At 41.2% G+C, this 20,385-nt stretch overlaps 1 protein-coding gene across 5 annotated transcripts in view; it reads left to right on the top strand.

Annotated features, from left to right (window-relative positions):
- Positions 1-20,385, top strand: part of map3k5 (mitogen-activated protein kinase kinase kinase 5) — a 56,540-nt gene that overhangs the window by 14,430 nt on the left and 21,725 nt on the right. For 4 of the 5 annotated variants that reach the window (XM_061753052.1, XM_061753051.1, XM_061753050.1 and 1 more), the window contains exons 3-13: positions 1,916-1,939; positions 6,166-6,359; positions 9,176-9,344; positions 10,339-10,445; positions 12,491-12,661; positions 14,484-14,596; positions 16,271-16,430; positions 16,865-17,018; positions 17,144-17,251; positions 17,805-17,857; positions 18,398-18,493. In XM_061753052.1, the coding sequence (XP_061609036.1) occupies positions 1,916-1,939; positions 6,166-6,359; positions 9,176-9,344; positions 10,339-10,445; positions 12,491-12,661; positions 14,484-14,596; positions 16,271-16,430; positions 16,865-17,018; positions 17,144-17,251; positions 17,805-17,857; positions 18,398-18,493 (1,349 nt within the window). The remainder of the gene's footprint in view (positions 1-1,915; positions 1,940-6,165; positions 6,360-9,175; positions 9,345-10,338; positions 10,446-12,490; positions 12,662-14,483; positions 14,597-16,270; positions 16,431-16,864; positions 17,019-17,143; positions 17,252-17,804; positions 17,858-18,397; positions 18,494-20,385) is intronic. The other variant, XM_061753053.1, reaches the window with a different exon arrangement.

The following is a 20,385-nucleotide window of genomic DNA, read 5'->3' as shown; positions in this document are numbered from 1 at the left end:
CATCCAGGACAACAAAAACAACAAAAAACCCAAGGCCGTTTAATCTCAAGATTGCCGATTAAAGGTTATATTTGGGCAAGGTGGGCCATTATTTGATTGACAAAGTAATTAGTTTTTGTTCCAGCAACACCCAAATGCATCATTAATTTTGATGGAAGCATATTAATTTGGGAGATATTTTAGAAAGTAGCCGTGCGGACCCATTTGTTTTTAGCCTAAAGGTAACTAGATCTTGTCACAACACATAACTAGAATACTGTACCTATATATCTATATAATACTGTATTATTTTTTTTGTTTTGCACATCACACAACACCAGATGACAAATGCAGGCACACAAGTAGAGATGTCAGAGTAAAGGGGCGCTCAAAAACTTCTGCACCCCTTGAGCTAAATCATAGGGAAGCGTGGTGCCTTGCTCAAAGGCACCTTGACTGTATTCAGGAAGCAGACCATACATCTAAATCCAACATTTAGTGTTAATTTTCTTTTTGTCCACACTGAACCGTGACTGTCCGGTTCCTGACACACTGTCGAGTTTGGAACATGACGGAAGCTATGTGGCCAAAGGTATCGGGACACATAGGAGTTCTATCTACAGGAAGTGTAAATGGACTTTGCTGCTTTGCTTCTTGCTCTTGCCTCTTGCTCTTCTGGGAAATTTTGTCCATTCATCCAGATGAACATTTCTGGAGTCCAAGGTTGAAGATGTTGACCTGCCTCACGTATCTCTGTAGTCGTTTATCCTGACGGTGCTTTTTCCACAACAAACTCTTCCAAGCATACCTTTATGGACCTTCCTTTTTTCGCTTGGGAGAGTATTGGTTGAACAGAACTGGGAGGAATCTCACTATGTATGACAACCATGTACGTAGTAGTTTGTCTTAGTCACGAAATTGGTGTGGTGTGGCACTGCTAGAATTGCACAGGGCTGGAAGAGTGCCTCGACAAAGAGGTGCGCTTAAGCACCTACAGCCAGCCCGAAACTGGTCCACGCGGTCACCTCTCCTTGACGTGCGCACACTCACGGCCGACAACGAGGCGCTTTAAAGCAGCCATACCAGTCTGAAGGCCCGTTTGGGGACTTTATTTTTCTTTCTTCCTGCCTCCTTGCTCTTCGGTAATTGTCTCACCAAAGTGATTATACCATGATGAAAAGATCGATGCGTTAAGAATCAGATTCTTGGTACTTGAGTATCCCTCTACACTTCCCTAATAATCACATTTTGGATATGCTAATCACCATTAAAATAATAATATAATATTTTTTTTTTTAATGAAAATCTTTGCAAAATGCCATTGTCCTGTTTTGCTGCACGTTACTGCTTCTTTTTTGGAGAGTACTTTGAAGCTAGTATCGGAGGATTTGCTCCATTTACATTATTCTGTGGTTTGCAGTTATCGTTCTGCAGTGTTATTAAGTACAAAATGCATTTCCCATTAACTACTGTGGATGGGAGCCTCCATGTCTATAAACAGTCTATTAAGAGTTTGGATGTTTTTTGTTTGTTTGTTTTTTTAAATTGGGATCTTTAAATAAGTAGATTTCCAGGATCTAACCATTGAAAGGCATGCATTTCCAAATTGTGTTTTTATTTTTATTTTTAACACAAAAATCACTTTTCCTTGTTTTAAGGGGGAATCTCATCAAATCTGGAGATGCATACTTTTCATTAGATGGTGACAATGTAATGGTTCTGTTTGTGTGTGTATATATATAGCTTTTGCTTTAATAAGTGCATATTCTAATCTTATATATCATCCTCTGTGCAGCTGTCTGTATTGTAATATCGCCTTTTAAGTCATACATATTAACTTGCTTTTTTTTTTTTTTTTTTTTATTCCAGTAATGCAAATAAAATGGTTATGTTTGAATCTCTTAATGTATTTTTTTTTTCGTTTGTTGTCCATCAGGAAATAATTTGCCAGAAGAACACTGTAAGTACTGAAAAATGCCTCTCTCTCTTTTTTTCCTCAATCACCCATCACGCACACATCAGAGCCTAATGCTACATGATTAATCACGTTATTTTTCTGGACAACAACTGTTTCATTGGTTTTAGCAAATGTACTGGATATAACCTGCATACTTACAACTTTACAATAAATAACCTGATGTGATTTGAATAAATTCCAAAATACTGACCCTCTTAAAAAAAAAAAAGATATATTAATATAAATTATTTTTGTTGTGAAAAAACAAAAGCTAGTGTATAGATCTACTGCACAATGTGTGAAATCTAAAATAAATTTGTTGAAAGAGAAAAGGGGCTTTAAATCTCCAAATTGCAGACGATACAAGAGTTAAATGAAAGTATTTTTCTTTCCCAAAAGCAGTGATTTAATAAGTGTCAGAGGTGATGTGAAAGGTGGTGGCCCTGCTGCATGAACACTGACTCATACTCTGTCGTGAACTGATTAACACTCACGTTAAGAGTGGGAGCTCTCTTATGTGCACGTAGTTTGCTTTCTTGCTTGCTTCCTTCTTTCCTTCTGTTAGAGCCCTTCACTCGCCGCCTGCATTTAGTAGTGCAAATATTAAGACTGTGTTTTTGATCATTCATAATCATCTTCCTTCCTTTTTCATTCAAGACCTTGTCGGACATCAAGCTGCGCAGCTTGGAATCTGTTTAACTCTATTGAAGAAGTATTCCCCCCCCCCCCCTCATTTTGTTACAAAACTTAGACCAGTATAACGACATGTAATTAATTTCTAATTAATGCTTGATTTTAAAATAATTAGTTATGCTAATATATAATAAAACATCACTAAATAATTATCTTGAGAATGAGGTACAAATGTCAATATAACTCTCTCAATATTTACAAAAGTATTTTTTTTAATCTTTGTTATGCACTTTTCGAAAGAATTGTTTTATCACAGTTAACAAAAGTGAAAAACCTTTAACCAGAAATGCACTAACATTTATGGTAGAACTGCATGGAATGATGTTGCATGTCGATAAATAAGGAAACCAACATTTTAGAAACAGCTCCGTAGGTGCAAATCAACACTACCATTAACTACATCCATAATAATAAAAATATTGTTAATATAATATATCTCGGTGTCATTCAAATCTGAATATTATCTTGTATGGGATCTCATTATATTGTATCAGTGATCCTAATGTTATGGCCGGTGAGGGGAAAAATTAAATGCCGGCACCTGTTCCCTTGTTGCCGGTTGACTATATTACTTCTTCGGCAATAAATTCAATAAATGAAACGTGTTGCATCCAAGAAAATGTCTGCGTGAGCTTTGTTTCAAATGATACACAGGCATGCGATCGTCTTGATGGCATGAATCTCACACACACAGCTAAATATAGCGTGGGGACTTTGCATCCTGTGTTGGTGGAATTGAAAGGCCGTCTCTGCCGGGACAATGACGTCACGAATCCCTGTTGCATTGCCGGGAGTCCGAGGTGCATCAACACCTTTTAATTGATTCGCAGTCACACCTTCATTTGGCTTCTGTCTTTTTCTCACAGCAGTTTTCCCATGCAGACAAGAGCATTTAAAAAAATTCGGGAAAACCAACCCATCCCAGCCCTTATACGCTCACATGCTTGCAGTTAACCAAATGCTTGACATTCCTTAGGCGGCTACTCAGAAAGAGCTTGCATGTGTCTTTGGGACAAGTAGATGTCCTGCCTCTTTATCTTTATTTTTCCCGTCTGCAAACACCACATGCGCTTGAATCCTTGTTTATTCAGCAGGGTCACACCACCAAGCTGCAGGCTGGGGAGAAGTTAAAACAAATAGAAGACACTTCTACTCTCTGGTGAAACTATCCTACTGTCTAGACTGAGCGCTACAACAGCAGCACACAAACGCATATGCACACGTACACACTAAATTCTTGCTGAATACCACGGCAGCCACAAATGAAAAGTAAGGGGCTTTTCATCGGTTGAGCAGCAAGAACAGTTCCTAACGGTTGTGCATTTCTTTTGGAGGAAAGTTCCTCGAGTTGGGACTGCGACGGGAGACTCAGATCTCTTCAACCTGGTCTGCTACTGTTGCCTGTTCAGACTGCACCTTTTTAACACTCGATTGTGTGCGGAGATCAGAGCACAAGCATCACCTCATTTCCTTCGTCTCCCAGAAAGGGGAAATAGCTCAGACTTCCTCCAGGTGGCCCCTTTTCAAAGAGGGCAAGGTCATTTTTTTGCCTCTTTGCTGGAAAGCTAGTGGCAAAGAGCAAGTGTGTGTAAAACCGATGAGTGCAAGCTACAACATGATAAAAGTTGCATGTCGATAGAAAGAAAAGACATTATTGATTACAAAGCTCACTCTATGGGAGTTTACTGTATGTTGGATTTAATTAAGGGTGGAATGCAATTTAAAATACAGTGGATCCGCTAAGGTGAATGACAATTCATTGCAGGAAGCTGGCCCACATCTGATTTCTGTTTCAAAACTTCCCGATCGGAAATAATGGGAATCGAAATAATCCCTGACTCAATGACATTGTCAACCATAATGGTGAAAGACAGAAGAAGGGATACTCTTATTTGTGTAATTTTCTTAAAGTGTAAAAAAAAAAGTTAACCACTGTGGAATATAGAAATCCTCATCCTCAAAATTAACGCCGTTCCCTTTTTTTTTTTTCTGTTGTCCCGTTTGGCTGTTAGGTCATGCAGAATGGAAAATCTGTATCCCTTTTTTGCCGGAACAGTTTTATTGTGTCGCAGTGGAGTTTTTAAGCTTATGCTGTGGTATTATAATTGAGGTTTATTGAGAATCAGACTTGATCAGTCGAACAGAACAAAGTTTCTTGAAGGGAGAGAGAAACAAAGACAAAAGACAAAGCACTAATTGTAAACAGGATGAGAGAAGTAAATCATTACTATCATTATTTCCAACAATGAAACATTAATATTACTGTTGCATGGGGCTATAGTACTACACCCTGTGAGGGAAGGACAGGACAAGATAGAACAGGACAAGGACAGGAGAAGAAGCATGCAGGACCAGGGTTGTGAACCCGGCTGTGCAACTGAAGTGTGGTGGCATTAATTATGTAAATTATAAAAGTATATAGGACGAGAGTATAAGTGAGGGGATACACAAGCGATTTGCATATTCATGAGTTATTTGTCGCAGTAAGTGCGTGACCCCACACCCAGTGAAAGAGTCCTAGGCGTGTGTGCCTGCGGATACATGCAAGTGAATTGACACCGTTTTACATGCACAAAGACTGACAGAAGTGTCCTGTAATTGCTGTGGCCGCACCGCGGCAGCTGAGGACCACACCCAATCAATCGAGGGGCGGGAACAGGCCCAGGGGACCACCGAGAGCATCCCGGCGGGCGGGACACGTCCCACACCGAGGGACCCGGGGCGCTGCGCCGGCCCCACTGAGGCGCCCCGACAACCGGCCACCCGGTGGGGGCCGCAGAGACCCAATGTCCACGCCCCCCAGCCAACCACCCCACCCCAGGAGAGCCAGACCCCCCCCCCCCCCCCACCCACCCAACCCGCAGGGCCAGCGATGCAGCCAGTCCACGCCCACCCTGAGGGTGGGAGAGCGTCACTTGTTTGTTGGAAAGGAGGGCTGATAGGGGCACCCGACAAAGGAACGATAAGGGGGGGCCCAAGGAGCAGCCGTTCCCTTCTCTTAAACGCAGTTTGCTGAGGCTTGAAGTGTCAAAAAAAAATATACTTTGGCGGCCTGATGAACTGTAACATTCAAATGTCTTCTGAAGCTTTTTTTCCACAGGAAATGTTGGTTGGAATTCATAGTTTTACCCATGCCACACACTTGAAATATATTTTTTTACTAATAAGAGACAAACCATGCTTGCTTCAAGTGTTCAATTTGTCACTCCCAGTTGAAGTTTACGGTAAAACTGACACATGAAGAAAAAAAAAAAGATAATATATAAATACCTAAATGTTGTACCAAAGTCATCCAACAAATGTCAGTTAGCGAAATGCTAACTAACATATAATTTGAATGTAATTATAAACCTTCAAACAACTGCTTGCTTTATAATCCTCGATATATCGAGGGTCGGGGAGGACTGATTTGGTCGCTTTCTTAGCACTTTTTATCATGCCTTACAGTTAACGCATGAGGAAGTCAGAAAATGTTCAAGAAATTCAGCACTCTTCCACAACAAGTTCCACAAAACTGTTTGTCCCTGTGCCAACAGACTTGCTCAGCCAACTACACTTTTATCCCGTACATGGTGACGCCGCACAACAAAGTGTACTGTTGTGAGGGCAGCCTAATGAAGGGGCTCACTGAACTGATGCAGCCCAGCTTTGAGATGCTGTTGGGGCCCATTTGCATGCCCCTTCTGGACCGCTTCATCCAGCTACTTAAAGTCTCGCAGGCCAGCTCCCAGTAAGTACCACAGAGGCTGCAATATTTCTTTTTTTATTTTGTTGCATATGTCTGTGCATTCTTGTTGATGTTGCCAAGTCATGGTGACAAAAGATTTGAAGTGAAGCATTCAAGTTTCCTGTTCGTGAGCTTAATAGCCGCTCCAAACAGAAACTTTCAATGTCATCTTAACTCAGAGGTTTCAGGTGAGCACTGCATGAGAATCAGAGAGTGAGAAAGCAAAAAGGGTTCCCTTGAACAGGAAGTTCTTAATAAGTAACATGATCTCACTGTACTAGTCCCAGGGGCAGACTGCACACATCTTAACAGGTCCATTTCTGCTGGGTCCTTTTTTTGCAAAACAGAAAGCTAAGAGAAGGAGAAATCATGGTCTAATAAATATATATATTTCAAATTTCTCTCAGTGTGATGCCATGTAGTTCTGCATCACTACAAACTGTAGGGGGTCATCGTTTTATGCGGTACTTAATGCTTTTTTAAAATTATTTATTTCTTACAAATATTTACTGTAATTGTGACATTTGACACATATGAACATCGCGCAATGAATTAATTTGAGCATGGTCACGCAGCACAGGAAGGTATGCTCAGTTAACGCCATACTTATTGTTTTTTTTCAGTTAAATTATGTTTTTTCCTCATTAATGTACACACAGCACCCCAGATTGACAGAAAAAAAAAACGGAATTGTTGAAATGTTTGCAGATTTATTAAATAAAAGAAAAACTGAAATCTCACACAGCCATAAGTATTCAGACCCTTTGCTCAGTATTTAGTAGAAGCACCCTTTTGAGCTAAAACAGCCATGAGTCTTTTTGGGAATGATGCAACAACTTTTTCACACCTGGATTTGGGGATCATCTGCCATTCCTCCTTGCAGATCCTCTCCAGTTCTGTCAGGTTGGATGGTGAACGTTGGTGGGCAGCCATTTTCAGGTCTCTCCAGAGATACTCAGTTGGGTTTAAGTCAGGGCTCTGGCTGGGCCATTCAAGAACAGTCACGGAGCCACTCCTTCGTTATTTTAGCTGTGTGCTTAGGGTCATTGTCTTTTTTGAAGGTTAACACTGACACGGCCCACACTGAGGTCCTGAGCACTCTGGAGAAGGTTTTCGTCCAGGGTATCCCTGTACTTGGCCGCATTCATCTTTCCTTCGATTGCAACCAGACGTCCTGTCCCTGCAGCTGAAAAACACCTCCACAGCATGATGCTGACACCACCGTGCTTCACTGTTGGGACTGTTTTGGACAGGTGATGAGCAGTGCCTGATTTTCTCCACACATGCCGTTTAGAATTAAGGGCAAAAAGTTCTATCTTGGTCTCATCAGACCAGAGAATCTTATTCCTCACCATCTTGGAGTCCTTCAGGTGTTTTTTTAGCAAACTCCGTGCGGGCCTTCGTGTGTCTTGCACTGAGGAGAGGCTTCTGTCGGGCCACTCTGCAATAAAGTCCGGACTGGTGGAGGGCTGCAGTGACGGTTGACTTTCTAGAACTTTCTCCCATCGCCCGACTGCATCTCTGGAGCTCAGCCACAGTGATCTTTGGGTTCTTCTTTACCTCTCTCACCTAGGCTCTTCTCCCCCAATTGCTCAATTTGGCGGGACGGCCAGCTCTAGGACGGGTTCTGTTCGTCACAAACGTCTTCCATTTAAGGATTATGGAGGCCACTGTGCTCTTAGGAACCTTAAGTGCAGCAGAAATGTTTTTGTAACTTTGGCCAGATCTGTGCCGTGCCGCAATTCTGTCTATGATCTCTTCAGGCAGTTCCTTTGACCTCATGATTCTCATTTGCTCTGACATGCACTGTGAGCTGTAAGGTCTTATCTAGAGATGTGTGTGGCTTTCCTCATCAAGTCCAATCAGTGTAATCAAACACAGCTGGACTGCAATGAAGGTGTAGAACCATTTCAAGGATGATCAGAAGAAATAGACAACACCCGAGTGAAATAAATGATTGCCACAGCAAAGAGTCTGAATACTTATGACTGGGTGATATTTCAGTTTTTCTTTTTTAATAAATCTGCAAAATTTAAACAATTCCGTTTTTTTTCTGTCCATATGGGGTGCTGTGCCTTCATTAATGAGTAAAAAAAATTAACTTAAATGATTTTAGTAAACGGCTACAATAAAACAGAGTGAAAACTTTAAGGGCGTCTGAACACTTTCTGTACCCACTGTATGATCTTCATGTGTTTTTCATACAAATATGTGCAGTAATTATGGCTTTACTACTGTGTTAACATCTGTTAGTGATAGACTACAGCGCATTCCGACTTTTTGGTTTACGTTGCCGTCGTAGTTACAGAATTCCATTGTAAAGCGAGGACCCATATGCTGCTATAATAAGTAGACAAACATTCACAGTGGGTGCTATCGTGCGCCCAAAAAATAAAATAAAACATATTTTAATATTTTTTTGCAAGTTGTTGTTGCGCTTAACAGAGGCGCCATTGCTCAACATACTGTAGTAAAACTTAATGGAAGAGTGAATTGTGCAGCTCGTTTGGGACAGTAAACACGCATTTATTACAAAATACTGTTTTTGTTGTTGAAGTGCCTGATCAGATTCCTCTGACGGCAACCACATGCTGCACACAGTCACCAAGGGGCAAATGTACGTCACGCGTTCATCATCAGTCCTCCTTTAATTTACTCCTTGACTATTTTCCCCCATGGACAGCATTTTTCAGCATTCTCATATAATTTGCCAGATTGAAAAGTAATGAGTGTATCTCTGACAGTGTCAGACAAAACAGAGCATGATTGTATAACAGCAGGATACACATCAGGTTTCTTTTCTCCACCTCTTCCCACAGCCAGTATTTTCGCGAAACGACTCTGAGTGAGATTCGTAAAGCTCGGGAACTCTACTCCGGAGCAGAACTGGCCGCCGAGCTGGGCCGAATACAGCAGCGACTGGACAATGTTGAGTGCCTCTCGGTGGACATCGTCATCAACCTGCTACTGACCTACAGAGACATCCAGGTAACTGTCACAAACAAACAAAAGATGTTGCGAGGGTAGCTGCTTCCATACCAGAGGCTGTGTCGCAAAATCAAAGCTGCTTCTTTTTGTGTCACGGTTTGGCCATTTCAACATCTGCTTTTGCTACAAGTGAGGTGCACCTGCACAAGTCTTCATGCATTGCAGTTTTGCACCACTACCACAACATTTCCAAAATTATTCTAAACTTATTTCCCTTTGAAAGTGCCCATTAAAATTGGACATTAATAATACTTTGTAAAGGCATCATTTTTGATACAGATACATTAGATTGTGCACGTGTACCCAATGAAATCCCCAATGACTAGCAAGTGTCTATTACATTTAAGAAGTCTTTCTTCATTCTCGGTTGAAGTAAAATGGTTTGTTTTTTAATTATATTTGACTGATTGTTGGTGTATTAATATTACTATTATTATTATTTCAATAAATATTTTTCTTACTTAAATTTTGTTGCTTGAGAAAATTACATTTAAAAAAACTAAATTGAACCCGAAGAAATGTACCCATGCATCGAATGCAAGTCTGTGCAGAGAGACAATCTGATTCACATAATCAACTACAAATGATGCAGGTGCATGGGCTTATAGTCCTTACAATGCCACGGGTAGCGGTATGCACCGCCCATTTGTGAGTGCCATCATGTTGAGAAGGCCACACGAGAGCTCTTAGCCAAGCCTGTCTCTAATGTCTTATTTTTGTTTGTTTGTTTGTTTGTTTTCCCTCGGAGCCTCTGCATTGCAATGTCAATGTCTGTGCACTCAGCCTCATGAATCATTCATGACGACAGCGAGCATTGAGGTTGCGCTGAATTATTAAGCACTCTTTGCATATAGTCGCCGTAGGAGCAACAAAAATGTGATCGACGGCACACAATTGTTGAAGTCGTGTTGCTGGTGGTAAGACAGATAATGTCTCAATTGTCCTCGCATGTCAAGTGACAAATGTGTGTGTTCTGTATTCATCTGTTGTGTAGGACTATGAGTCAGTCGTGAAGCTGGTGCAGACTCTGGAGAAGCTGCCCACCTTTGACCTCGTGGCTCATCCACATGTGAAGTTTCACTATGCCTTTGCACTGAATAGGTGAGTTAGCAAGTGCACTCAATGGACAAACAGTGGTTTACAGTACGGTAATGGTAATGGAAAGTGAAGTACATATGGAGTTGATTTCACCCTTTAAAATCTGTCGTTGAATTATAAAAAAGCGTCACGAGCATAATTATAGTACGCTGGCTTTTAGCTAGAAGAAAAGACTTATCATCTACTTTATTTATCTTCGTTAGTGCTAGCATTGCTGTTTATTGCTCCGTGCGGCGTTTGTACAACTAATCATGAACAACTTATTCAGGGATGCACCTAGTGTTTAGTCCATCTGCCTCGCAGTTATGAGGTTGGCATTTGAATCTCTGCATCTGTGCGAAGTCTGTAAGGTCTCCCTGTCCTTGAGAACGGATTGAAAGTTACCACACTATGCTTTCAAAGGTTCACATTCAGTTTACCTCGTTTCTTAAGCCTCATTTTGATCTGAAGTCTGACAGTTGTTCACTTTATTTCCTCCCTTCAGAACTATTTGCACGAGCCTTCCCTTTTTGTCTCATTGTTGCATTGCTACAAAATGTAACTTCCTTAAACTGTCAGTGAAATAATGTGAAAGTGAAAGTGCCTGCCCCCACACTCCTCTGCATTATGCCAACAAATACGAAGCCATTGAGGAAAAAAAAACACAAAGTGAATGAGATGCACAAAATTTTATAAGTACTGTAGGTCTTATTCATCATTATTATGTCATTTGAATAATTTACTAAAAATACAGGTGTAATGTGTTGCACCATGATTTGATAGATACATTTTTGTCGTCATTGTCATGGTCTGTGTTTTGGTTTGGGTTGTGTTTAGTTTTGTTCCATGTTTTCCTGTGTTCCATGTTTGTCGTGTGCTCATTAGGTTCTTGTGTCCACCTGTTCTCGTCTACTTTGTGTCGACCAATCAGCTCTCCCCAGCCACTCGTGTCTTGTCCAGGTGTTCCTCGTTGTCTCGTCAATTTGTTTGTATTTAGTTCCCTGGTTTCTTTCAGTTCTTGTCGGTTCATTGTCGTTGTGACATGTCTTGCCATGTCATAGTCGCCAGTTGTCTTTATCATTGTGGTATGTCATTGTCAGGTGTCATTTTCCCTTTCTATTCCACGTCTTACTCACAGGTCATAGTTTGTTTCCAGTTTTAGATATTCAAGTGTTTCTTTGTTGCTTTGGTTTGGTTGTTATCTGTTGTGGGACTTCGTTCAGTTTTGCTTGATCCAATATCCTTGTTTTCCTTTTTTGAAGATTAAACATTATTATTTTGAGATTCCCGCACTCCTGCCTTGCCTCCCTGCTTCCCTGCAATTGGGTCCACCATGTTCTTGCCTTGCGTTCCTCGCCTTCGCCCTAACCACGTACGTGACAGTCATGTCCTCCTGCAGATTTTATGACATGGTCTTTTAAATCAGCAGCTTATTATTAGTCACATTTTCATAGCATATCTCGTCAAAAGACCCACACCGCGCCCCTGACTAGCTGCTGTCCCTGTTGTCGTGCTGGTGCGGTTCGCCACCCAAAAAAGCAGCGACGCGTGCCACTCTACAGCACTTTGGAAATATTTCTGCAGGGTGCCAAGATAAACCGTGTTTTGGCTCTTCCGGACTTACCCTTTACAAGCAAGTGTTGTTATGTTTCCAAGCTCAAGGCGGAACGTTGGAGAGATCTTGTGTGACAAATTCCAAACCTTAATAAAGGTCCAACAAAATGCAACTGTTATAACAAGAGAACAATAGATAATTTAGTATTGGGATTAATTTCCGAGATACTGAGATCCTACACGCCCAGCAATGCAGCATAAAACATCTTTTAATGAAGTTCAAGTACAAGTCCAGACTTGTCTCCTGTTTCTGTGAAGAGCTGTAAGCTGATGCCTCGGGTCTCGGACAGCTAAGTCACAGATACCAGTGATAATAATATACACAATATCCTCTTATATTTTAATAGGAAAAAAAATGGTGTCTATAAATTCGTATTGTTGTTTTAAAGTAACAGGGTTCCACTGTGGCTACATCTGCACGCTTATGTGGTTTTATCTCGTGTTTGTGCGCACAGGAGGAACCAGCCAGGCGACAGACAGAAGGCCCTGGACATCATGCTGCCCCTAGTGGAGGCCGAGGAACAGGTGGCCTCGGACATCTACTGCCTGGTAGGGCGGATCTACAAGGACATGTTCCTAGAATCGCATTTCGCGGACACTCAAAGCAGAGACAGCGGCACACACTGGTGAGCCAGACGACAAGGGCGTCTGTTTGTCTTTGTGCGTGCGTGCGTGTGCAATTTCATCATCAGACAGCGACGCACTCAGAATTGAGCCACATTGTCAGATTCCAGGACTTTGTTGCGGAGACAATTACAAGTTTAATTGAAGCCACCCAAAAACACTGTAAATGGTGTATCATACGGAAGTAGCAATGCTTACAATATGGAATGGTGAAAACGGATACACATTGCATCGTTCAAGTGACACAATTCATACTTTTTTGGTCATAGGTAGCAAAAATCAAATGTGTGTCATGGCAGTGTAAAGAAAAAACAACAACAATTTGAATCCATTATCCTCAGATGAAATTGGAATCCAAACTACAGCAAAATAAATGCCGACAGCACCTTGTCGAATACTGTAATGTGGGGCTTCCCATAATTGAAATCATCGAGGTGAAGATTCAGCCCAGGCCAACTAAATAGTACAGTATATATTATTTAGTAATTTTGTAATATTTTTGTGTTAACGCTTGAGTACTTATTTATGTCCAATTTCGGTGTCTAATCGTGGAGGTTGTTAAATGTGTTGTTTGTGAAAACACAGCCATAACGGATATGTGTCACTTAAAATGTACTGTACATAGAAATAACATGGGGAAAAAACATGCACAGAGGTATTCATTCATAATTGGCCACTTGCACTTGCAGTGTACTGTAGTGTTACAGTTATTTTCTCACACCATCAAGCATTTTGGGAAAAATTGCTACCACCTAAATTACTTGACTCTCGGCCAATGCAATTTAGAAATTTCTTTGGAGCTCATTAAGAAAACTTTGTGTTTTAAAACTAAAATTGCAATTTCTTTCGTGCTTCAAGCCCAAGTAAGTTCTGGTTTTATTTGTGCTCGTTGGTCATTCCAAATGGAGGTGGAAGCGCTATTCTCCAACATGCATGTTATTATCCTTGCAGCTTCCTTCTTGTTGTTCTTCAACCCCCATCTGGCCTCAGCTCGTGAACAGCTGCATGAAGTCTTATTGACTTGAAATATCTTTGACGTTTAGCTCCAAGAACCCTTTAGGCACATTTGAATAGACCGTTATTGCTCACCAGTAACCTGTTGACTATTTGTAGCACCGCCACTCCCGATAGCCACTTTGGCAGATTGTGTTTCGATCGGACAAATGTATGTCATCAACCCCTAGAGCTGTGGCCGACAACAGCTTCTGTGTAAGTGTCCACTATGTTTTACTGTTCTTTTCAATAACGGCTGAAAAACGGATCAACGACTGTGGCTGTCCTTTCCCACATGTGAGGAATTACCCATCAAAGAGACAATGGCTTGAAAAAAAAGGTGATATAGCGCAGGTGTGAACGATTGAACAGCGATACAGTGGGGGAACACTCGACAGTATATGGAATCATGTCAGGCATTTTGCACAAGCTGATATAAGATAAATCTGGAGCAGAGCGACTAAAATAAATAAAAATAACATGAAACTGTTGATTGCTGTTTTGTGGAAATTGCTTTCAAGTTCTCATATCTGTTGAAGTATTGCGGCGAGTCCCATCTGGCTATTATTGGCCTGTCTCAATAAGGCAGCGGTTCCTAATAACCTTCATTCCCTCAGATGAACATATTACTCATTAGATAAATGCTTCTGTCGCTTTGTGCCCCCAACTCAATATGCCTCTAATTGCGATTTCCAACTTGAAGTGTTTCGCGAAGCTGCACGAGCCATGCAGAGTCGTCTGTTATTTCAGATCTGAGATGCTCGGGAATTTAGATGACGCGTTTCTTGGAAGAAGCATGTTTATTCAAGTTATTTGTCCTCATCTATCGAGGTTCAAAATGGGCTTTGAGTCTGAGCCGACACTGCACTCTGGTATCAACTACGCTGTTCTGCTCCTGGCGGCTGGACACCAGTTTGAAACTTCTTTCGAGCTTCGCAAAGTGGGTGAGTCAAACAGTTTTTGTTTGGTTTTGACCTGTTCCCAACTTTGTATTATTTTGACCTTCATCAATCTTGTGGAATTCAAAGTTAAAATCCTATCTAACAATCATTGGAGTACCAGTCTTACTTTTAGTACAGTGGTGCCTTAAGATACGAATTAGCTGATTTACTAGTTTTTCGAGATACGAGCCGCCGATCGGCTGACCAAGCTCTTCATTGCCACTTTTAGCTGAAGGCTGCATAGAAATTTACATAAAACAAAGAGAATTACACATTTTGTATTTCAAACAACCACATATCCTCTGCTAGCATCCAATGGAAAACACTGCAGACACAAAGGCTAACAGCAGCGCATATCTGAACACAAACTTTGCAGCAACGTAGATGTTGATTCAGTCTCAATTAGTTTGTGTTCTAAAGAAGAAGAATATGACGCTAGGGTCTACATCCACACAGATCTCCACCGTGGCAACTCTGGCATGGAAAAAGTAGTTCAGAATATTCACAGAGACAAGCTCCCATCCAAAATAATAATCAGAATAATTTTATATATACTGTTATTTTTTACTTAAGGATACTTAGTGAAATGCCCAACCCTAATTCGATATTTTACAATAGTAATCGATCATTATACTATCTAATTGCACATTACATAGTTTTTACTTGTAGTTTTTATCTGCTGATTGGATGAGAGAAATCCTGCCTCATGATAACAGATGCATGTTCCATCTTGGATTCCCACTCCACGCTTATGTTCTGTTGTAACACAGATGTGCTCATTTGTGTGGGATGGTAGTATTAGTTGGAAGTTTTGTTTTATGGACAATTTACATTGGAAAGACAGAAAAATCAGATGCTTACCAAATTGGTGTTCTGCACAATGTTGCATAAGGGGGTGTTTTACTTTCATTGCTCTGATCCGCCACTGTTAGTGAAGCAGACGGGCGTCAGGGGCTGGAAAGCACAGACGAGCTCAGGAATGCAAGGAATCTGCCTGCAGCTTCTTACGTTAGCCCGGCCCCTTGGCCTTCCTAAAGCCTGCTTATGAGTTCCATTAAACCACAGTTTTGTTTTGTGCTGCAGCTTTTCTACGCAGCAACTATTTTATTTCTCACTGTACATTAAACAACAATCCACGTGGACCTTTTTCATTGAAATGAATTGTAACAAGAAATTCCCTCAGAAATTCTGTGAATATGCCCCGATACCACAGAAATGACTGTAATGCCAGTTGCACATTACAAGATGTCATAGGAGATAAGAGATGAATTCCTGCCAATGCTCTCGGTTTTGCGTAATGATGTTTCCCTTGATTTTCTTGCCAAAAACCATCCAATATTTCGGAGTCCAGTGTTTTAGCTTCTGTAAGGAAAGTGCTCAACTGTCCATGAATGAAGAACACATTTCATTTTGTGATTGTCTTGAATGGAATTGACTCTGCTGTTATGCATGGCTAAAACATTGCTCTATATTGAGGGCCTACCAGTGTTTTTCATACAAATATTTACTGTAATTGTGACTTTACTACTGTGTTAGCACTTCACGGTATTCAGACTTATGTACAACGTCCTCTTACGTCGCTGCCTTACGAACGGGGCGTCATAATCCGAGGACCCCCTGTAGTGTTGTCAGTGCGAGTTCCCTCAGCATTGACGCAATGACATCATCTTGTTGCAGGGGTGAAGCTGAGCAGCCTGCTGGGTAAAAAGGGCAGCTTGGACAAGTTACAGAGTTACTGGGATGTGGGCTTCTTCCTGGGCGCCAGCATCCTGGCGTGTGACAACACCAGGGTCATCCAGGCTTCCGAGAAGCTCTTCAAACTCAAAGCACCCATCTGGTGAGAAGACACTTAAGACCATCCGGGATGCCAAAACACACACGCACAAAAAAAAAAAAAAAAACAACACTTTTGGGCTCGTCCATCTCCAACAGGTGTCTGTAATCTAAAATGTGCCCCACTTTCGATTCAAAGAGCTTACTTGCCATCTGCGGCCCGTGTGCGAGCATTTGGCTTATTTGGAATGGGGAAAATATCACGAGTTGCTCAAGTCGCTGTTTGAGCAGCACCTCTTTGTTTACGCAAATACACAAGCCTTTTATTTTCACATTGAACAGTGAAAATTACTTAAAGGTTCCTTTCTTCTGCGATTGGCTGGCGACCAGTTCAGGGTGTACCCCGCCCGCGACCTTAGTGAGGATAAGCGGTACAGAAAATGTATGGACGGATGAATGGGTTCATTTCTTTCATTTCTTGTGTCTGGTTGACTGCAGGTATCTCCGTTCCTTGGTGGAGACCATATTGATCTATCAGCACTTCAAGAAACCCTGCACAGAACAGCCAGTCCCCAAACTGGAAGTGATGGACTTCTGGATGGACTTTCTAGTAGAGGCAACAAAAAAAGACGTCTCGTCTGTTCGATTTCCTGTGAGTGGAGCCAGCTAATTCTTCACAAGACTATAAAGGGGTTCTACTTAAAGAACATGCTAAGTAAGCGACATCTTGCAAAACTAATGACGTTATACATAAGACCTGTTTTATTCCTTGCCCAGGTGTTGATATTGGAGCCTACTAAAGTATACCAACCTTCATATTTGTCCATAAACAAAGACGTGGATGACAACACAGTGTCCATCTGGCACGTCACTCTTGACGACAAGGTGTGGTTGATTTCTAATACTTTCATTTTGCAATAATTCAGTCATTAAGTTATTCAATCGAGCACTACATGTTTCGCCTGAGGTGGAGGATATTTGGCATCCTCTCGGAGTGTTTTATAGAAGCAAAATCATTTTCAAATCTAATGTTAAAGGACAAAAAGGGCACAATATATAAGTGTTATTTTTGATATTGAAATAAAATGCAAAGGAAGCGTTTGTTTTCTATTTGTATTTTTAATGCATGCCATATCTCCATATTCATATTTCAATACTTAATTGCTTGCTTACACCACACAAGCATCAGCTTTCCTTACCTCATTTTCCTTATATTTTAGTGGCTCATTATATCCATTGCCTGAAGCTAATGAACTCAAATAACTGCTAATGTGTTTCATTACTCTTAGGTCGAGCGACCCATTTTTGGATCATGTTACCAACTGCTCTAATGCAGCTCTCAGCAAATTGTATTTCACACAGGACACTGTGATTTAGTTACTGTGTGAGGCTGTGCTGATGGTTTAATCGGTGCATCGTTATATGGTATGTCCTGCAGAATAAGGGGATTCACGAGTGGAACTTCAGTGCCACGTCTGTGCGAGGCGTCAGGTCAGTTGCACGATTGTTTCGTTGTGCAGGACCGTTTATAAAAGTGAACTTATTTACTTCCAGTATGCAGAATTTGATTGTGCAAGTGTACCTAATTGTATACCCCATGATTACACATGAGCATAATACATTTCTGAATTTCATGTCAGCACAGAGAAATGGAGGGCTCACATGTTGCTAGGGAACGACTCCTCCGAGCCCACTCAGCCTGCACGCAGCCAGACAGACACAATAGCGAGCTCTCCAACTGCATGTACTGTACATACACTCTGTTGTCTGGCTCTTGGAAGTTGGTGAATTGAGATTTGGTTTAGACTGTCATCATTATTATTATTGTTATTATTATTATTATAATAGTACATCCTTTTGCTTGCGTATCAGAGAGCGTCTTTCTGCATTCAGGTACTCTTGATGGGCGGGATATGATTGCATAGGCAAACAGGCTTTCTTGTCATAGCAGAGATTTGATGGTTGATGCCATTCATTCACCGTATGACTGATCTTTGCTCTAATGGCAATATGACGAATGTCTCTCCTCAGCATCTCCAAGTTTGACGAGCGCAGTGCTTTCCTTTACGTCCTTCACAATGCAGAGGACTTCCAGATCTATTTCTGCACGGCGATGCACTGTAAAAGGTCGGTGAACTCAATTTACTTAAATATCCCATACATTTTTTCCCATTGCAATTAATTTCAATGACATTAATCCATTCCAGCCCACCAGAAACCACCCTATTTTCGATACCTGTTTTTAATAATGAAAAAATAGCATTGTATTTTATAAAAACAATAAAACATAATAAAAAAGAATATAAATAAATAAACTGGCATAAAAAGTGTCGTTACTGTACACACTGTAGTTTTCTTGTGTCAGATGTGTGCCTTTAAGGGGCGTGGCCTCGCGAGCTGCAGCAGGTTAGTTTATTGTGAGCGTCTGTGCGTGACTTGTGTCCTATAGGAGCTCCTTGCGAGTGTTCTCATATTGTATTTGTGTACTTAACAGTTTGTCCCATTCAATAAATGGCTAAAAGTGCATCAGCTACTGGAGAACTGTGAGGCAGACATGCCAGGCATTTGGCTATGTTGGCCAAGTAGATTAGCTACTTATTCACAACCGTATATGTCTAACAGGTTTGGAGATGATCAGGTAAAAGTGCCATTGTTTGATGTACTGTAGATGACCTGGCTTTGACTTAAAAAAAATAAAATAAAAAAATGGCGCCTACAGTATGTATAAAGTGTATCGAATCTCTTTGTGTTGATTTTTGAATGTGAGCCAACAGATGAAGCAACATATCCTCCCATATCTGTGTCATAGCTCACATGTGCTTTGATGAGGTAAAGAAACCGTTAAATACGCCCACTCCCACTAAAACATGACCCCTTTTTCAAATGATGGGGGCGACATTTACTGTATGCATGGGCGGCTACCAAATGCATCAGAATTATTTATCGTCATGCAGCGAATTGATTGTGCTTGTTAACATTTATCATTTAATGAACAAAACACAGGAGAGCACACAACTGCAGTGAAGTAATGTATCATAATGGTGCAAGACTGATTTGCATAAGCCATTAACAAAGCAATACAATGTACAATATAATATAAATACAAGACAATACAATGCAATACAAGCATTAAAAACAATACGATACAAAACAATGCAACAAAGCAATATAAGGTACACAAGTGGTTCCTTGAATGTAAAAGAGCACAAGGTGAAAATCCATCATATTGAGAGACCAAATATTTTAAACACACCTCCTGTTCCCACTCATTACTGTAAAACTGTAAAAACCCATTTTAAAAAATGATTACGTAGTTAAAACTCACTTGGCATCTTTTAAACATCCCGTGATTAAAAATCTCGAACTCTCTATTCTGAACTATTTTTGTTCCGAGGAGGGCTTGTCTCGCGTAATAACGATCCACACTTGAGGCACTCCTGTCAGCTCAGCCCTCAGGTGCTACATTTCACACGTCGCTGTCCATGCCAGCGCGCCTTGCTTCATTTTGCTACCGTTTGTCATCCTCGCTCAGCGAGCGCTGACTGTTCAGACTCTTCCGAGTGCCGTGATGTGGCATGTGAGCGTCAATGAGTCATGCCTGCTGTTGTCATGGCGCTCTCCTTTGCATAATAGAGCGTAAAGAAGTGAAGTGGTGAGAAGGAAGGTGGAAAGAGCGAGCAGACCGAGTTGACTCGTGCACACGTGCGGCACCTACATGCGCCCTCTGCGCGACAGTATGTCAACGCGCTTACCCCCAGGTTGTGTGCGGTGAGAGTGTTCAAGGTCGTCATCTTGTAGCTGTGTGTGTGGGAGGTGTACTTGTCAACATACTGTAACACCATATGGATAAAAGCACCGGCCAAATTGTTTACAATAATATCTGTTTGTGTTTTCATATGCTGAAACACATACATTTGAAACAAAAATGACAATCATTATTGGTACTGTGTGTGGCTTGCACATGTGCCTGACATTTAAAGGTTCTGTGCTCGAATCTCGGCTCCGACCTTTTGGTGTGG

This window comes from Phyllopteryx taeniolatus, chromosome 18, assembly GCF_024500385.1.
Source record: "Phyllopteryx taeniolatus isolate TA_2022b chromosome 18, UOR_Ptae_1.2, whole genome shotgun sequence".
Lineage (NCBI taxonomy): Eukaryota > Metazoa > Chordata > Actinopteri > Syngnathiformes > Syngnathidae > Phyllopteryx > Phyllopteryx taeniolatus.
Note: the sequence above shows the minus strand (reverse complement) of the source record. Positions and strands in the feature narration are given on the sequence as shown.